At 42.2% G+C, this 19,442-nt stretch overlaps 1 protein-coding gene across 2 annotated transcripts in view; it reads right to left on the bottom strand.

The window, feature by feature from the left end:
• Positions 1-18,606, bottom strand: part of p4ha3 (prolyl 4-hydroxylase, alpha polypeptide III) — a 77,561-nt gene extending 58,955 nt beyond the window's left edge. For both annotated transcript variants that reach the window (XM_020509803.2, XM_048597623.1), the window contains exons 1-2: positions 18,163-18,606; positions 6,259-6,413 (exon numbers count right to left, since the gene is read on the bottom strand). In XM_020509803.2, the coding sequence (XP_020365392.2) occupies positions 6,259-6,413; positions 18,163-18,485 (478 nt within the window). In that variant the 5' untranslated portion in view covers positions 18,486-18,606. The remainder of the gene's footprint in view (positions 1-6,258; positions 6,414-18,162) is intronic.
• Positions 18,607-19,442: the final 836 nt, after the last annotated feature.

Genomic DNA, 19,442 nt, shown 5'->3' with positions numbered 1-19,442 from the left:
TATTCCAATGAAAAGGAAGGACTGTAAGAAAAGGGGTAATCTGCCATGGGTGTCTAAAGAAATAAAGGAGGCTATCAAATTGAAAGAGAAGGCATACAAAGTGGCCAAAAACAGCATGAAACGAGAAGATTGGGAAAACTTTAAAGGTCAACAGAAAGCCACAAAAAGAGCTATAAGGAAAAGTAAGATAGAACATGAGAAAAAACTAGCATAGAATATAAAGACAGATAGGAAAAGTTTCTATAAATATATAAAATGAAAAAGAGTGGCTAAAGGAAATGTTGGCCCTTTAGAGCATGAGAAGGGGAATTTAGTTATGGGATATGATGAAATGGCCGAGGCATTGAACAGGTATTTTGTATCGGTCTTCACAGTGGAGGACACTAATAACATGCCAGTAATTGACAAAGAGACGAAGGTAGGTGAGGACCTGGAAACAATCATAATTACGGAAGAGATAGTGTTGGGCAAGCTAATGGAGCTAAGGATTGATAAGTCTCCTGGCCCTGATGGAATGCATCCCAGGGTACTAAAAGAGATGGCGGGAGAAATAGCAGGTGCACTGGCGGTAATTTTCCAAAATTCGCTGGACTCTGGGGCAGTCCCAGCAGATTGGAAAACAGCAAATGTGACGCCACTGTTTAAAAAGGGAAGTAGACAAAAGATGGGGAATTATAGACCAGTTAGCTTAACCTCTGTAGTGGGGAAGATGCTTGAGTCTATTATCAAGGAAGAAATAGCAAGGCATCTTGATAGAAATTGTCCCGTTGGGCAGACGCAGCATGGGTTCACAAAGGGCAGGTCATGCTTGACAAATTTTTTGGAATTCTATGAAGACATTACGAGCAAGGTGGACAATGGGGACCCAGTGGATGTGGTGTACCTAGATTTCCAAAAGGCCTTTGACAAGGTGCCGCACAAGAGGCTACTGCATAAGATAAGGATGCATGGCATTAAGGGTAAAGTATTAGCATGGATAGAGGATTGGTTGACCAACAGGAAGCAAAGAGTGGGGATAAATGAGTGCTATTCTAGCTGGCAGTCAGTGACTAGTGGTGTGCCTCAGGGATCGGTGTTGGGACCACAATTATTTACAATGTATATAGATGATTTGGAGTTGGGGACCACGTGTAGGGTGTCAAAGTTTGCAGATGACACTAAGATGAGTGGCAAAGCAAAGTGTGCAGAGGACTGTGAAACTTTGCAGAGGAACATAGATACATTGAGTGAGTGGGCAAAGGTCTGGCAGATGGAATACAATGTAAATAAATGTGAAGTCATACATTTTGGTAGGAGTAATAGTAAAAAGGATTATTACTTGAATGGTAAAAAGTTGCAGCATGCTGCTATGCAGCGGGACCTGGGTGTCCTTGTGCATGAATCACAGAAGGTAGGTTTGCAGGTACAACAAGTAATTAGGAAGGCAAATGGAATTTTGTCCTTCATTGCTAAAGGGATTGAAATAAAAAGCAGAGAGGTTATGTTGCAGCTGTACAAGGTGCTGGTGAGGCCACACCTGGAGTACTGTGTGCACTTTTGGTCTCCTTACTTGAGAAAGGATGTATTGGCACTGGAGGGGGTGCAAAGGAGGTTCACTAGGTTGATTCCAGAGTTGAGGGGGTTGGCTTATGAAGAGAGACTGAGTAGATTGGGATTATATTCATTGGAATTCAGAAGATTGAGGGGGGATCTTATAGAAACATATAAAATTATGAAGGGAATAGATGAGATAGAAGTAGAGAGGATATTTCCACTAGCAGGTGAAGCTAGGACAAGAGGGCACAGCCTCAAGATTAGAGGGAGCAGATTTAGGACTGAACTGAGAAGGAATTTCTTCACCCAGAGGGTTGTTAATCTGTGGAATTCCTTGCCCAGTGAAGTAGTTGACGCTACTTCAGTAAATGTTTTTAAAAAAAAGGTAGATTTTTTTTGAACAATAAAGGAATTAAGGGATACGGTGAGAACGCGGGTAAGTGGATCTGAGTCCATGAAAGGATCAGCCATGATCTTATTGGATGGCGGAGCAAGCTCGAAGGGCCAGACGGCCTACTCCTGCTCCTAGTTCTTATGTTCTTATGTTTTCCCAAAACCATTATTCCACATGTGTGAAACTACAATGTGAATACTGGTAACCTTTTCAATGATAAAGGGACTTACAGTCCAAGCCATCCCTCCCTGGTGACCCCACATGTAGACTATCTCACTGAACTCAGGAAAGCAGGGAATAAAGTGTGCCTCTCCCAACACTGGTGAGGTTGCTAACAAACCAGAGACTGAACTTCCAATCTTTCCAATGTGTGGAGATTTGAGCATTGCCCTCAGTAAATCTCTGGAGAAGTCTAGAACATATTAAATAACACCCCAAGAGTCTAGTGCCTTGCTTTCAATATAAGTTGCTGCGCCAGAATTAAACATTGCAATTGCAATCTAAGCTCATAAACTCATTGCATTCGATCAACGTGTCGGTCAGTGACACTCAGCAACTATATGTAATCACTTGTGTGGTTGACAAGCTGTTTTACTATAAGAGGCTGCACTGTACATGGCCAGTTCATTGTTGATGACTTGAGACTGTATTGTTACCACGAACCCACTTCTTTGGTATAATGTAATTAGCAGAAGAAAACTGATACAGAAAGATTATCAGATGAAACTGTTTATCCGTCACATTTTGGGATGTGACGGTGATAGACTTAATGGATCTGAGTTTAACTCTGTGTAATTGAATTATTTTTGAATGTTTTAGAATCAGGCTGTATGTATATGTGCATGTGTACATGATTGCACAAAAGTTGCAATCTGTAGTTCTGAATTTTTTTTCCCTTCGAGTATTTATTTGATGTTCTTTAAGAAATGCTTTTAGACCAATTGATGATGTGCATGACCTCAGTGCATTGGGAGTTACACCATTAACATTCAAACATATTGACAAGTTTTCCATATGTGTTGCTATCTTTCAGGAGTGAAGCTTTATTCTGGACTCCTTTCCATTTATCTCACATATAGTAGGATTATAGATTGTCGTGGGCATATCTAAAGAAGTGTAATTACACTTTGTCTGAAAATGTGCAATGCGCACTTGTTGAAGATTTAGTACTTTGAATTATCGCACAAGAAAAAATTTGTTTTCCATTCAGATACCTAAGATGAGTAACTATAATTATCGGGAAAGACTTCAGTTAATGGGACATTTTCAACCAGGACGCAGAAGTCTAAGTAGAGGTCTGATAGAGGTTTCTTTAGATTCCAAAGTAATTGTACAATTCTAAAAATGTTAATTGTGAAGAGGAAAAGGTTACTGTCTCTTATGGGATAACCAGTGACAAGGGATCTTCAATATAAAATCGTCAACATGAGACTGAGAAAATAAATTAGGATTATTTATCAAAATCAACAGTTGAGACAGGTAACATTGAATTTATTAAGTGAAGAGCAAATAAATATTTGAAACAGATACAAGGTTATTGTAAAGGGTCAGTGAGATTTTATATAGATTTGTCCAGCATTAGCTAGCACAGAATTCAAAGGGCTGTATACAAATCTTATGTGCTACATATTTCTATAGTCATGTATAGATCTCAAATGAATTAAAGAATCTCAAGATAACAAGGTGCAGGGCTGGATGAACACAGCAGGCCAAGCAGCATCATAGGAGCAGAGAGGCTGACGTTTCGGGCCTAGACCCTTCATCAGAAAAGGGGGAGGGGAAGGGGGTCCCGAAATAAATAGGGAGAGAGTGGGAGGCGGATAGAAGAGGGATAGAGGAGAGGATAGGTGGAGAGGAAACACACAGGTCGAAGAGGCGGGGATGGAGCCAGTAGAGGTGAGTGTAGGTGGGGAGGTAGGGAGGAGATAGGTCAGTCCAGGGAGGACGGACAGGTCAAGGGGGCGGGATGAGGTTGGTCGGTAGGAGATGGAGGTGCGGCTTGAGGTGCGAGGAGGGGATAGGTGGGAGGAAGAACAGGTTAGGGAGGCAGGGACGAGCTGGACTGGTTTTGGGATGCAGTAGGGGGAGGGGAGATTTTGAAACTTGTGAAATCCACATTGATACCATTGGGCTGCAGGGTTCCCAAGCGGAATATGAGTTGCTGTTCCTGCAACCTTCGGGTGGCATCGTTGTGGCACTGCAGGAGGCCCAGGATGGACATGTCATCTGAGGAATGGGAGGGGGAGTTGAAATGGTTCGCGACTGGGAGGTGCAGTTGTTTATTGCGAACCGAGCGTAGGTGTTCTGCAAAGCGGTCCCCGAGCCTCCGCTTGGTTTCCCCGATGTAGAGGAAGCCACACCGGGTACAGCGGATGCAGTATACCACATTGGCAGATGTGCAGGTGAACATCTGCTTGATGTGGAAAGTCTTCTTGGGGCCTGGGATGGGGGTGAGGGAGGAGGTATGGGGGCAGGTGTAGCACTTCCTGCGGTTGCAGGGAAAAGTGCCGGGTGTGGTGGAGCTGGAGGGGAGTGTGGAGCGGACAAGGGAGTCACGGAGAGAGTTGTCCCTCCGGAAAGCAGATAAGGGTGGGGAGGGAAAGATGGTCGGATTGCAGATGGCGGAAGTGTCGGAGGATGATGTGTTGGATCCGGAGGTTGGTGGGGTGGTACGTGAGGACGAGGGGGATTCTTTTTTGGTTCTTATTGCGTGGACGGGGTGTGAGGGATGAGGTGCGGGAGATGTGGGAGACACGGTTGAGGGCGTTCTCGACCACCGAGGGGGGGATGTTACAGTCCTTGAAAAACGAGGACAACTGAGATGTACGGGAGTGGAATGCCTCATCCTGGGAGCAGATGCGGCGGAGGCGAAGGAATTGGGAATAGGGGATAGCATTTTTGCAGGAAGGTGGGTGGGAGGAGGAGTATTCTAGGTAGCTGTGGGAGTCGGTGGGCCTCCTGCAGTGCCACAACGATGCCACCCGAAGGTTGCAGGAACAGCAACTCATATTCCACTTGGGAACCCTGCAGCCCAATGGTATCAATGTGGATTTCACAAGTTTCAAAATCTCCCCTCCCCCTACTGCATCCCAAAACCAGTCCAGCTCGTCCCTGCCTCCCTAACCTGTTCTTCCTCCCACCTATCCCCTCCTCCCACCTCAAGCCGCACCTCCATCTCCTACCGACCAACCTCATCCCGCCCCCTTGACCTGTCCGTCCTCCCTGGACTGACCTATCCCCTTCCTAACTCCCTACCTACACTCACCTTTACTGGCTCCATCCCCGCCTCTTCGACCTGTTTGTTTCCTCTCCACCTATCCTCTCCTCTATCCCTCTTCTATCCGCCTCCCACTCTCTCCCTATTTATTTCGGGACCCCCTTCCCCTCCCCCTTTTCTGATGAAGGGTCTAGGCCCGAAACGTCAGCCTCTCTGCTCCTATGATGCTGCTTGGCCTGCTGTGTTCATCCAGCCCTGCACTTTGTTGTCTCGGATTCTCCAGCATCTGCAGTTCCTACTATCTCTAAAGAATCTCAAGGTTCTGGCAAACGATAAATCATGATACCCTAGAACACAGCAATGTGTTTTTCATCAACAAATATAAGGTGTAATTTGCTGCTGGTAATGGTGATTTGGTATGGTAGCCTAATGATGTTAATACAGGTGCTAACAGCTCAGAAATGAGTTCAAATCCCATCAAAGTAAGATTAAGACAAGAATCAGATGAAAAAGGGACCACAGAAACTGCATGATTTTTGTAAAAATCCAACTGGTTAGGTAGCATTCTTTACTGCATCTTCCCTACACGGACTGTTCAATAAGTGATGACTCTTAATGCTCTCCAGGAAATTAAGAATGGACAATAAATATTGCTTGGCCAGGATCATCCATAATACAATATTAAACACATGGAATGAATTGAATTGGCACCCCAGTCTACTATTGCCATATATTAAAAACGGTGATCTTTTAAAACAAGAAAAAAAACCCTGATCAGTCAATAATAACTTTGCATTTTTACTGCTTGATTTGTGGTAAGATTATATTGAAATCTAGGTCTACATCTGTAACCGCAGGAGGTGCCATTTCACAGAGCATGAAAACCAAAAATTTTCAAACCCACACAGCTTCGAAGTGAAAGCTAAAGACACAGCAATGTGCTGATGTAATGCAATTCTAGCTTTGGATAAGATCAGCCAGAAACTAAAGCAATGAATTTTATTTTTGTAATTACAACATTAAGTTAATATCTCCACCATGCTATTATAGTTGTACAATTATGATCACCTTACTGATGAGACAAAAATATTAATATTTAAACTTAGTCATTTACCTTGGATATTCTCAATGGCTTCATTGCTATACACAATATTTTGCCAGTCAGTTTGCAGCCTTTTTATAAGAGTATAGGCAAACAAAGGATTTGATATTGCTTTCTCAGGTTCCTGGTAAGCTTTGCTATGTAGTCCCTTTACTTTTTCATAAAATCTGTAATTCAAAAATAATTGACAAACATATAACAGGAGAAGCAAGATAATGAACTAATTGAACAAACCTTTTTAGCCGAAACCAGTCAGATAGCATTTCTACAACAACCTGAGAAATAATAATGACGTGAGAGATGGATCAAGGCACACTGCAACATATTACAGAAACAATTACTTGGATTTCCACAATACTCAAGTATAAACGCTCTGGAGACAAGGAAGCTGATTGGGCTAAAGGTTGATGGGTCCCCTAGATCTGATGAGTTGCATCCTGGATTGCAAAGAAAGTAGCTATAGATATAATGAATATATTGTTAGCAATCTTCTAAAAATATTTAGATTCAGAAAAATTCCCAGAGGATTGGAAAATTGTCAATATAACACCCTTATTCAAAAAGGCTGGGAGACAAAAAAACTATAGGCCAGTTAGCTTAATGTCTGTTATTAGGAGACTATAGAATCCATTAAGAATGATGTAATAACAGAGCATTTAGAAATACACAATATAATCAACACAATGGCTGAGTGATTAGCACTGCTGCCTCACAGTGAGTTCGATTCCAGCCAAAAGTGTTATCTGTGTGAAGTTTGAACATTCTCCCTACATCTGCATGGGTTTTCTCTGGGTGCTCTGGTTTCCTCCCACAGTCCAAAGGTGTGCAGGTTAGGTGAATTGGCCATGCTAAATTGTCCATAGTGTCCAGGGACATGTAGGCTAGGTGGGTTAGCCACAGGAAATTCAGGGATAGGGAGATAGAGTAGGAGCGTGGGTCTGGGTGGGATGCTGTTTGGAGGGTCGGTGTGAACTCAATGGGCCTAATGGCCTGATTCCACACTGTAGGGATTCTATGATTCTAATCAAATGGAGTCAGTATGGCTTCATGACGGGGATATCATTCCTTACAAAACAGATCTTTGAGGAAGTAACAAGCAGGATAGATATAAGGGAACCATTAAATGTAATGTACTTGGATTTCCAAAAGGCAAGCGATAAGATACCACATATTAGGCTACTTAATAAGATAACAGCACATGGTTTTGGGGGTTAGTACATTAGCATGGATGGAGAATTGGCTAACTAATAGAACATAGAGAGTAGAACAAGGGGAACATTTTCAGGATGGAAACCTGTAAATAGTGGAGTGCCACTGGGACCACAATTATTGACATAATCTATTAACGACTTGGATGAGGGAAGTAAATGTACTGTCACCAAGTTTGCCGATGATAGAAAAATAGGTGGGAAGGCAAATAGTGAGAGTGACACAAAGAGTCTGCAGACGGAAACCGACAAACTAAGTGAGTGGGCAAAAACTTGGCAGATGAAATATTATGTTGGAAAATGTGAGGTTATGCACTTTAGGAGGAAGAATAGAGGAGCTGAATTTCATTTAAATGGAGAAAAACTGCAGAAGACTACAAGGACCTTTTGCATAAACCACAAAAAGCTTGCGTCTAAGTTCAGTGATCGAGTCAGGGTTAGTTTATAGGGAAGGCAAATGGAATGTGGGCCTTTATTTCAAAGGGAATGGAGTATAACAATTGGGAGGTCCTGCACAAACAAGGCACTGGTCAGATCACACCTAGAATACTGTGAACAGATTTGGTCCTCTTAACTAAGAAACTGCATCAGCACTGGAGTCTGTCTGAAGAAGCTTCGCTAAGTTGATTTCAAATACAGCAGACTGTCTTAAAGAGAAGAGGTTGAGTAGGTTGGGCTTTTACTCATTGTACTTTAGAAAGATGAGAGATGATCTTACTGAAACATTCAAACTTCTAACGGGACTTGACAGGGTAGATTTGAGATATTGTTCCACTTTGTGGGAATAATGTCAGTAAAGGGTCACCCATTTAAAGTAGAGATCGAGAGGATTTTTTTTCTCTCAACGGGCGGTGCAACCGTGGAATCTTTACTACAGGGGGCTGCCAAGGCTGGGTGGTTAGATATGTTCAAGGCTGAGATAGACAGATATTCAATCAGGAAGTGAATCAAGGGTCATGGGGATAAGGCAGGAAAGTGGAGTTGAGGATCAAGGTCAAAGGCATAGGCTCAATGGGCTGAACAGGCTATTTCTGCTCCTAGATCTTATGGTTTTATGATCCTTTTACAATGCAGAGAGAGATGAACACGTTAAAGGATAATTAGGAATATCACCAGGCAAGGTAAGCATGAAGATACTGTTAAATGGAGATTTTTGGTGGCAAGAAGGAAGAGAGCAGGCTGACATGGTGTTGAAACGGAATTCCAAAGTGTAGAGACATGGCGGTTGGGTTATTGAAATTGAAAAGGGTGGCAGCTGTGGGAGCATCTTAATAGAGCAAGGTGCGGGTTTTGGATTTCCTGACAGGTGGAGATGTAGAGACAAATTTCTCACTGTGTCAAGCACTACACCAGCCTGTAGCAGGTTCCTACGTACTAACCGCACACCAAAAATACACATTAGTGCAAAACATTTTGAAAATTATATTTTACCTTCAAGATAAAGTCAGTGGCACATAAGAATCTTGTTGCATGCATTTCACAATGGTTTAAAGATGTTTGCTTAGGTATGTATAGTTGTGCGGAAAGCCAGATGTTTTCCTTATTTGACTCAACAGCACTAGGGAAGGGAGAAGGAGAATAGTTTTTCTCAGAGAAGGTCAGATGCACACACATTGAATTGCTGTTGAGGGGGTTTGTAGAATTGGGTTAGGGGCATGAAAGTTTGGGAGATGGTGAAGTCAGGGAGTATGGAGGAGTGGAAGAGGGATCCATGGGAGGACAGAGAGTTGTACCAGGGGCTCAGAGAAGTGAAGTGGAAAGAGCAATGTCCATTCTAAACTGCATTATCGCTTGGAGGGTCCACGCATGCCAATCAGTGTGCAGATGTATTGACTTCTGTTTCCAGAAACTGCTTCCAGGCACAGACCTTGGAGGGTCTGTGCAGCATCATTAACAATTAGTGGAAACATGGGTGTGGTGAGAGGGTGTTGGGTGGATGAGGAGGTGGGGACAGTCAGTTGTCAGCTTTAAATGTGTGACCCTCTCAGGCAATGTCCTTACAGGGCTTTGAGTTCACCTACAACATCTTAATTACCCCCACTGTGATCAGTTTCAGACAATGTCCTTTACAATGCACAGAATGGAGAGTTAGCCAAGCCTGCAAACTCAACCTGATCTCACAGAGTGGTCAGTATAACACTAGACACTAACAGGAGCACTCAATTAAACATGAACAAACCATCCCACCTTGTTTCTTTCAGAATAAAGGAAATGTCCCTAACTCCATTGATACCATCAAACTGTGCCAAATGTGGCATGCCAGTACAATTTGCTCCCTAACTAATCCGTCTCAACAAATAATGATGATTGACACATGGATAAAGTGAAATCAATGTTGTGTGAAGCAATTACGAGTGAAATTTAGTTTTCATAAGCATCCAGCCCATCATTGTGCTCCCATGTCTTATGTTAATGATAATAAGGTTGGGCAGGAAAGTATTAGCTGTGGTGTGAAACCTTCCTGTTTGAACAGTAAGCCAGCCTTAGATTCCGCATTTAAACAGGAATTGCTGGAAAAAGCTCAGCAGGTTTGGCAGCATCTGTGGACAGAAATCAGAGTTAACATTTTGGGTCCAGTGGCCTTTCCTTTAGATTCATCATTGTCAACTGATACAAGTTTCTTCAACAAAAAACATCCCCCATGACTAAATCACAACTGTTTTGCATGCATGGCACCTTGAATTCTAATTCTAATTGCAAGGAAAACAGCAAAACGAGAGAAAACTAAAGTATTGCACAGTTCTGCTTAGACATCAAGGACAGCATGCTGTTGACAAAATCCAGACACAGTGTTGTACGATTAACCTGTCTATTGGAGTTAAAGTAGTTGGTGATGCAGCAATCCAGAGACAGAATATCAGAAGTGTAGGCAAGGATTCACAGTTGGAAAATATTGAGCAATATGTAAAGACTTGCTGACGAGAACAGGTTATTCACAAAGGACACATTAATCTCATGGAGCTTGACAAGGATGTGAGTGATTGGTTCCATTCACTGTTTGGAATACAGCACAGTCGGTTCTGCAATAACACATGTTCTGGCAACGTGAATTGGCTATAATACGATTGACGAATAGGGGAACGCTATTTCTAGAATGCAAACTTGTTGACTATAACGCAACTCCATTGGTGCGCGGAGGAGTAGGCATCGACATCACATGATTGTGTCACAGGCTTTGTTGTGAATACGTACAATGTTGACACCGAAAAAGTCTCTGCGTTGGCATCACGTGATCATTTCACAGGCTTAGTCATGAAGTGCTTTCTGTGAGAGGATCAGTACAACCTCCTCCCCCATCAAGTCATCTTGACGTGTTTTCAAGGTAAAGTGTCAAATTTACTTTTATTTCATTATTGGATATGAATTAAATATTTATTCAAACTGTGCTATCCTTTGTGTTAGGCTTTTGAGTGATTTTTGAGCAATTTTGAGTGATATTTTTTGGTGGTCTGCCCCCACCCCCACTTTTCCCATAGGCCCCATTATTTCTATAGCACAATTTTCTATAATGCGATGTTGTGCAGCAACACAATTATCGCGTTATAGCAAAACCGACTGGACTGACAAGAAGCGTGTTTCAGAATTGAATTCTCAAGATGATTAAGACATGAGCTGGGATTTCAGCAGGGAGTGGGATAGAGGTTGGAGAGTAGGTTTGTAATTAACACAACATCAGATGAGGAAAAATGGTTAAAGGTCATCTCAGAATGTAACTGTTGGAGAGGAATTTTCATAAGGAGTCTTAGTCCTGTGTTTAGCAGCACAAATCATAGAATCCCTACATGTGGAAGCAGGCTATTCAGCCCAAAGAGTCCACACCAACTCTCTGAACAGCATCAAACCCAGACCCACTCCCCTTACCCTATCCATGTAACCCTGCATTTCCCATGGCCAATCCACCCAACCTACACATCCCTGGACACAATGGTTAATTTAGCACGGTCAATCCACCTAACCTGCACATGCCTGGGCACTATGGGTAATTTAGCATGGCCAATCCATCCAGCCTGCACATCTTCGGACTGTGGGAGGAAACCAGAGCACCCGGAGGAAACCCATACAGACATGGGGAGAATGTGCAAACTCCACACAGACAGTCGCCTGAGGGTAGAATCGAACCCGGGTCTCTGGTACTGTGAGGCATCAGTGCTAACCACTGAGTCACCATACTGCCCTTTTGACCTTTAGCATGGGAGTTCCTGGATTTTGACCAAGGGATTGTGAAGGAACGGTGAGATAAGTCAGGATGATGTCTGATTCGATCAAATCAATCTTTATTTGGAACTCCTTACCATGCAGCCTGGAGGAGGTCACTGGAAGAAGACTCCTCCCAATAAAATACTGCGTATTTATACATTCTACATGTCAATGATTACATGAAATATTGACATCAGCGCTTGCCATCTCCCCTCTGACCATTATGACTCCTCTGAGACATTTGCCAGGTACATCATACTGAGTGGGTGCTGTTTGGTACTTTGTGAAGCAGCGATTATTTATCTTCCTGAGGTATTAATGACTAAGCAATGATTTGTAATTACCCCCTTACAATGCTATGTTTTCTGGTCTCCTTTCATGAGGTTACATGTTTGTATCTTTGTTATACATTATTCGGTCCTTGGTATTTAAACTATTTGTCCTTCAATCCCCTCTGCTGGTGACTTCTCTCTACTATCAGCCATTTAGAATCATAGAATCCCTACAGTGTGGAAGCAGGCCTTTTGGCCCATTGGGTCCACACTAACCCTCTGAAGAACATCCCACCCACCGTAACCCTGCATTTCCAACGGCAAACACACCTAGCCTACACGTCCCTGGGCACTATGGGCAATTTAGCACGGCCACTCCACCTAGCCTGCACATCTTTGGACTGTGGGAGGAAACCGGAGCACCCGGAGGAAACCCATGCAGACACAGGGAGAATGTGCAAACTCCACACAGACAGTCGCCCAAGGGTGAAATCAAACCCAGGTCTCTGGCGCTGTGAGACAGCAGTGCTGGGCACTGTGCCACCTTTATCTAAAGGATGTTAGTTGGTTGCACTCATAATTTCAGCATACCTACATGTATAATATGTAATGGCAATTACTTAAAAAGCCTTTGATTATGGTGGGATCACACTTTCCCTTCTAACCTGCACTAAATAACAAGTTTGCTCTTTCCCACTAAGATTTCTATGAGGCCGTTCATTATCTTATCTGGTTGCCATGGGCATGAAGGCCATGATTGTAACTGTGCAGATCGCTGCCTCAACTAAAAATTCTCTTCAACCATGGGCAGCTCCAACATTTTAATTAGAGAGTGATCTGGGAGATTGATGACATTCGATCAGGTGTTCATGAAAACCAAGAGTGGCTTAGAGTTTGTCAATTTTCAGCTGAAGGAAATTTCACCTGATGCATGACTTTAATTTAGATGAGCAATCCACAAAAGTAGAAGGTTGCCCATGGTGTGGCCTATGTTGTTAATGGATAACATGTAAATGATGAATGGTGGATGAAAGAGGGGCAACGATTGAGCTTTGGTGATCACTACAGATGACCCAAGAGCTATCAATGAAAATACTATTGAAAGGTGTAGTAACAGCTTCTGCACAAATATATTGGGATGTCCAACACAAAACTGTAATGAATCCAGTTAACAGATGACAACTCACACAGTGCCTAACATAATGAAACATCTCAAGGTGTTTCACAGAGATTTTTTTTGATTTGTTTTATGGTGAGTGGGCTTCATGGATGAGGCCAGCATTTATTGTCCATTGCTGAAAACCTGGTGGTACCTGCCTTCTTAAACTGCTATAGCCCTTGAGGTGTTAGGGACATCTAGTGCTGCTGACAAGGGAGTTCTTGCATTTTGACTCGGTGTTTGTGAAGGAACAGCGATATAGTTCCAAGTCAGGATGATGTATGACTTGAAGGGGAACATGCAGGTGGTGGTGTTCCCATGCATTAGCTGCCATTGTCCTTCTAAATGAGGGTTTGGAAGGTGCTATCACAGGAGCCTTGGTGAGTTGCTGCAGTGAATCTCGTGAATGATATACATTGCTGGCACTGTGCATTGCTGATGGAGGAAGTGAATACTGGCTATGGTGGATGGGATGACAATCAAGTGGGTTGCTTTGTCCTGGATGTATTGAGCTTCTAAAGTGTTATTGGAGCTGCACTCATCCAGACAAGTGGAGAATATTCTATCACACTCCTGACTCGTGCCTTGTACATGGTAGACAGGCTTTGGGGAGGTGAGTTATTCACTAAAGGATTCCTAGCCTGTAATCTGTTCTTGTAGCCACTACATTTCTTTAGCTGGTGCAGTTCAGTTTATAGTCAATGACAACTTCCAGAATACTGACAGTGAGGGATTCAGTGACGTTAATGCTATTGAACGTCAATGAGAGACGATTAGATTCCTGCTGTTAGATGGTCTTTGCCTGGCATTTGTGTGCTGTGAATCTTGCTTAATACTTATCAGCCCTAGCTTGGACATGGTCAGGTTTGTGGCACTTGGACACAGATTATTTCAGAATCTAAAGAGTCAAGAATGATGCTAAACATTGTCCAATTATCAGCAAACATCTCCACTTCTGACCTTATGATGCCAAGTAGGTCATTGATGAAGCAACTGAAGATTGTTGGTCTAGGACATTACCCTGAGGAACTCCACCAGAGATTTACTGGAAATAGGATAACTGACTTCCAACAACCATATGCATCTTCCTTTCTGCCAGATATGACTAATTAGCAGAGTGCGTTACCCAAGATTCCCATTGATTCCTGTTTTGCCAGGTCTCCATGATGCCACAGTCAGTCAAGTTCTATCTTGATGTCAAGGGCAGTGACTCCCATTACACCTCTTTTGTCCACGTTTAGACCGAGCTTATAATAAGGTCAGCAGTGAAACCCAAAATGGACTTCAATCAGCACGTTATAACTAAGCAAATGGAGTTTGATAGCAATGTTGATCATACCTTCCATCACTATACCGAGGATTGAGAGTGGACTGATGGTGCAGTAATTTGTCAGGTTGGATGTGTCTTGCTTTATGTGTGCAGGACATATTTTAGCAATTTTCCACATTGTCGGGTAGATGCCAGTGTTGTAACTGTACTGGAAAAGCTTGACTAGGGGAGTATCAAATTCTGGAGCATAAGTCTTCACTACCATTGCTGGAATGTTGTCAGGGTCGACAGCCTTTGGAGTATCCAATGCCTTCAGCAGTTTCTTCATTCCAAGTGGAGTCAACCAAATTGGCTGAAGACTGGCATCTGATGCTGGGCGCTGCTGAAAAAGGCCATGATGGATCGTGCACTCTGCACTTCTGGCTGAAGACTGTCACAAATACTTCAGCATTATCTACTGCTGACGTCCTGGGCTCCTCCACCTTTGAGGATGGTGAGATGTGTGCAGCCAGTTTGTTATTTAATTGTCTAGTTCTTCCACCACCATTCACCACTGGCTTAGATCTGATTGGTCAGTTGTGGAATTGCTTAGACCCGTTTATTACATGCTGTTTCTGCTGTTTGTTACATAAGATGATGTTTCGGGTCAGCTATAGGTTGATCCATTAGTGAGTTTATAATCATCCACAAATATGTAGGAGATAGTTAAACATCAGTATTATTTATCCATCTTTGATCTAAATTGAAGGAAGTCCTCAGCTCTTCAACAGGAATATTCTGACATGGTTTTAAAGTATGTGGTGAGGAAAATAACTGTCTCATTCATTGGTGCAGGTGATGTGAATGAGTCTCTTCTCAAATCTATTATAAAATGCTTGGCAGCAATCTGTCCCTTACCATCTGTTTTATGAACTATATTAAGGAATGTCAATAGACCATAAGACCGTAGACATAGGAGCAGAAGTAGGCTGTTCAGTCCATCAAATCTGCTCCACCAATAATGAGATCCTGGCTGATCTGATCATCCTCAACACCACTTTCCTACCTTTTCCCCATTACCCTTGAGTTGCTTAGTTTTGGCAGTGTTTTAATGTCAGTGGAGGTAGATATAGGGGAGACGTCAGAGGTAGGTTCTTTACTCAAAGAGTGGTAGGGGTGTGGAAAGCATTGCCGGAGAGGGTAGTGGAGTCGGCCTCATTAGGGGCATTTAAACGGCTATTAGATAGGCATATGGATGATAGTATAAGGTAGGGGTGGCGGTTAGATAGACCTTAAGTTTAGGATAAAAGTTCAGCACAACATCGTGGGCTGAAGGGCCTGTGCTGTACTGTTCTATGTTCTATGTTCTGTCTATGCTTACTGATGAAAAATCTGTCTATCTCAGCTTTGAATATACTCAATGACCCAGCCTCTACTCCCTTTGTGGTAAAGAATTCCACAAACTCACAACCCTCTGAGAGAAGGAATTCCTCATCAACTAGGATATTGTTAAGCTGATGCACATTAGCATTTCTGATCAATGTTCAGTATATCCAGTATTAAATTGAAGGCAGTTTCAAATCATGCATGACTTTAGATCGAATAAGCAGTCAGATACTTAAGGTAAAGAATGCTTTGCATATTTCAAGGTTTCACTATTTGTTATATATTTCATGGACACAGAAATTGTAAGATTTTACATATTGATATTATGGCTCAGCACATTAAATTTTCTTTGGTACTCCTCTGTGGTACGGTATGAATTATCTGGTTTTAGCTGTAACCTCAGGTGTTCATTGTCTGAAAACCTGCCACATTGACTAGAGTGGATCTGTAGAAGGTAATATATAGCCTGTTTAGTACGAGATTTCATTGCTTCAGGTAACATGAGAGGTTTAACCAAAAATGCACACTGCCTAGTGTAGAAATTTGCTGATGCTGCATTTGTTTTCTTGGCATAAACTGAGCCAAAGTGTCATATTGGTGAGCAGGAGCATTGCTCACCATATTAATACAGTTGTTGGAAAGAAAGGTGACAAGGACAGCAAAGTGATCACAGGAACTGGCCCAATTCTTAGTGGAAATTTAATGTATGTAATTTTCTTTATGACATTTGCCTTGTCATGCAACCTAAAATCTTTATTTACTATTCCCACTTTTGTGCATTTTAATTAACAGAGCAGACTTATAATTGATTGTACAAACCCCTAGAGGAGATACATGGAATAAGTTAGCGTATCACTTCCTTTCTCTTTATTTGTAAGAAGCCTTGGGCATAAGGCAAACCAGTCCAGCAACTGCAGTTAACACCTGCAAAATGAGCCATCCCTTTATTGCATAATGTCAGCCATGGCTGCAGCTGCCCAACCACACTCTCCATCTCAAGATGTTTCTAGTGCTACTCAATGTCTTAAAATGGCACATAATTTAGTGAATTTGGTATAATTTACAACCTGGAGTATCGTGAGTCTGCAGTTCTTTCAGCAACTAAATCAGAGCAGACGTGCAGACTTCAAATCCAATAAGTACCAATTAGCACTGGTTGGTCCAACTTTTACAAGTCAGAAGGTTAGAAGTCAGTGACCTGAGCTCAATATCCAGGATGCCAACCCAGTGCATTACTGAAGAGGTTCTGCACTGTTAAACATACTGTCTTTTGAATTAGGCATTAAAACAAGGCTCCCATCATTCACCCAGCCACCTCTCTCATGTGAAAGTAAAGGATCCCATGGCACTGTTCGAACAAGAGCCGGGTTAATATTCATTAATTATTTCATTCTGGGCTCTTGTGCATTCTCAGTGTTAATGTTTTGATTAGTATTTATCCCTCAATCAAAAACATTCAAACAGATTATCTGAACAGGATCAACCAACAGTTTGAGGGAGCTTGCTGTGTCTAAAATTAGCACCACTATGATTGTGGCTGCACTGCGATAGTATTTAATTGTCTATAATATGCTTCAGGACATTCGGAGGTCATGAAAAGTGCTATATAAATGCAAGATAGATTTTATTATCTAAGTAAACTTAACTTGAAATATTAATGGATAATAAAATAGTGTTACCATTAGAAACAGCCTACTTTTGTGCCTCAGAAACACCAGGCCCCTCATAGGAAGTTGAAAAAGATTGGAATCAGACCAAAAGTTTAAAAAACTACTTAAATTAAAACTACTTCAAGGTTGATCTTAGATGCTCATGAATACCTGTGTGTTTTAACCAAATTTTAATTCTGGATGAGAAAGGAAAATACATCAAGGTGAATTAGCTGAAAAGAAAACGTTCAGAATGAACAAAATCCTGGCTAGAACAGACATAAATCAATCCCAGCGTCAGGTACGTCACAAATATTTACGTGCTGGGAATTGGCCAAAACCTTTTATGTCAAATCTAACAGTTATACCCTGAAATGTGGATAGAATTGTAGCACCTGTGTTCCGGTTTGTAAATCCCATAGCTAAACAATAAATCAAAACAGAACATCAGTTAAAAGACTTAATCACTGTGCGAGAATCTGCACCAATTTTAAATAATAGTTTTTGCAGTGAATGAGTTTTGAATGGGTTAACTTTACTTTCAGGGAACTATTGTAAATGTGATAGCATATAAGACGGCTGCCTGCTAGCCTGAGAAAATAAACTTAAGCAGCGCTGAAAGATGGAAGTTGCTGTGTAGGGGGGAAATATTAATGCAAATATAATCTAAATTTATTCATTTCACAGGCAGACTACGAAAACCTTTCTTTAAAAGCATTTTTTTTAAAAAAATCAGGGAAAAGAAATGTAAAAGCACTTACAAATTTATTGAACTCAGAGCGAATTACAATCCTACCGTTTCAGGTCGTCCATTCTGTAGATCTCATTTTCAATGTAACTTTGTAAATATTGCACAAGCACCTTCTCCACGGCGATTTCCTCCTGGATGTTGAGAAGGGAGGTGTACACGTCTCCCCGAGTGGGGGACAGCGAGGAGCCGCTCACCACGTAGAGTAACAGGGAACTCAGCAACAATGGCATTTTGTAAATCCCTCGGCCACTCCTCAGGCAGACTTCACTCCTTTTCACCGTGAAGCTGAACTTCTGCACCAGTACTCTCTGTGATGGAAACACTCGTCTTTTTTTTAAAAAAAAGTGGGGATTGTGTTTCCAGAGCATTTCAGAGACAGAATCGACTCTCCCCAGGATTCATATTCTCCACATTCCAATGAAATGGGTCATTTTTTTTTAAAGTTACTGCTGGACAGTGCAGCTGCATCAGCTGAGCAATAGGGAGGGAATGCTATCTCACTGATGTCTGAGTAGCTTGTTGGCTCAGACTTCTCAACAAGCGCCAACGGGCAGGAGGAATGATGTGCTGTCTTTATAGAGAATTTGCAGAAGTAGACTTTGCTGTTTCTGCTGCAGGGCAGATTTCTCAGTCTGCCGGCCACTCCCCTGAGACGAAGGAAAACTTGCTTCTTGGCGTTTCGTTCCACACCCCACCCCCAACCCCAAACTGAGAATTTTTATAACTCATTGCTGCAATTATACATTGTACTTTACTATCCTGAGATTGAAATGTTGGGGCAAACTGACTGTAGAGATCATCATTTTGATGACAAGTGTTGATTTTGCATCTTGGATCATTCCTGCTGTGATTTACCCCCTCCGCAACCCTTTAACATGATTCATGTAGTTGCAATTTGGATTTATTAGCAAATAAACATTGTACACCAACTACTTCCAGAAACCCTTTTTTGTGGTTCGTGATTTTTTTTTCCCTGTGAGGAGGGAAAAGGAGTTTTTAAAGCCAATATGAATGACAAAGGGAAAGCCAGATGTGTTGTCCTAAGAAAGTTCATTTACTGGCTTGACAATAACGACTGCAGATGCTAGAAGCCAGAGTCAATAAATGTGAAGCTGGAAAAGCACAGCATCCAACAAGTAGGAAAGTCAACCTTTAGTGCTGAAACCCTTGGTCATGTCTGGGGAGGTGGAAGGGAGCCCAGAGATGTATAGAGGGAGGGGTGGTGGGTCTGGAGGGGGAAGGGTAGGTGTGATGGTGATAGGTACCTATAGGTAGGGGGTTATTACAATTGGGGTCAGTGGGAGGGTGTAGCAGATAGGTGAGTA

Source organism: Rhincodon typus, chromosome 6, assembly GCF_021869965.1.
Source record: "Rhincodon typus isolate 14 chromosome 6, sRhiTyp1.1, whole genome shotgun sequence".
NCBI lineage: Eukaryota > Metazoa > Chordata > Chondrichthyes > Orectolobiformes > Rhincodontidae > Rhincodon > Rhincodon typus.
The sequence above is the reverse complement of the archived record's forward strand: the minus strand, read 5'-3'. Positions and strand labels throughout refer to the sequence as shown.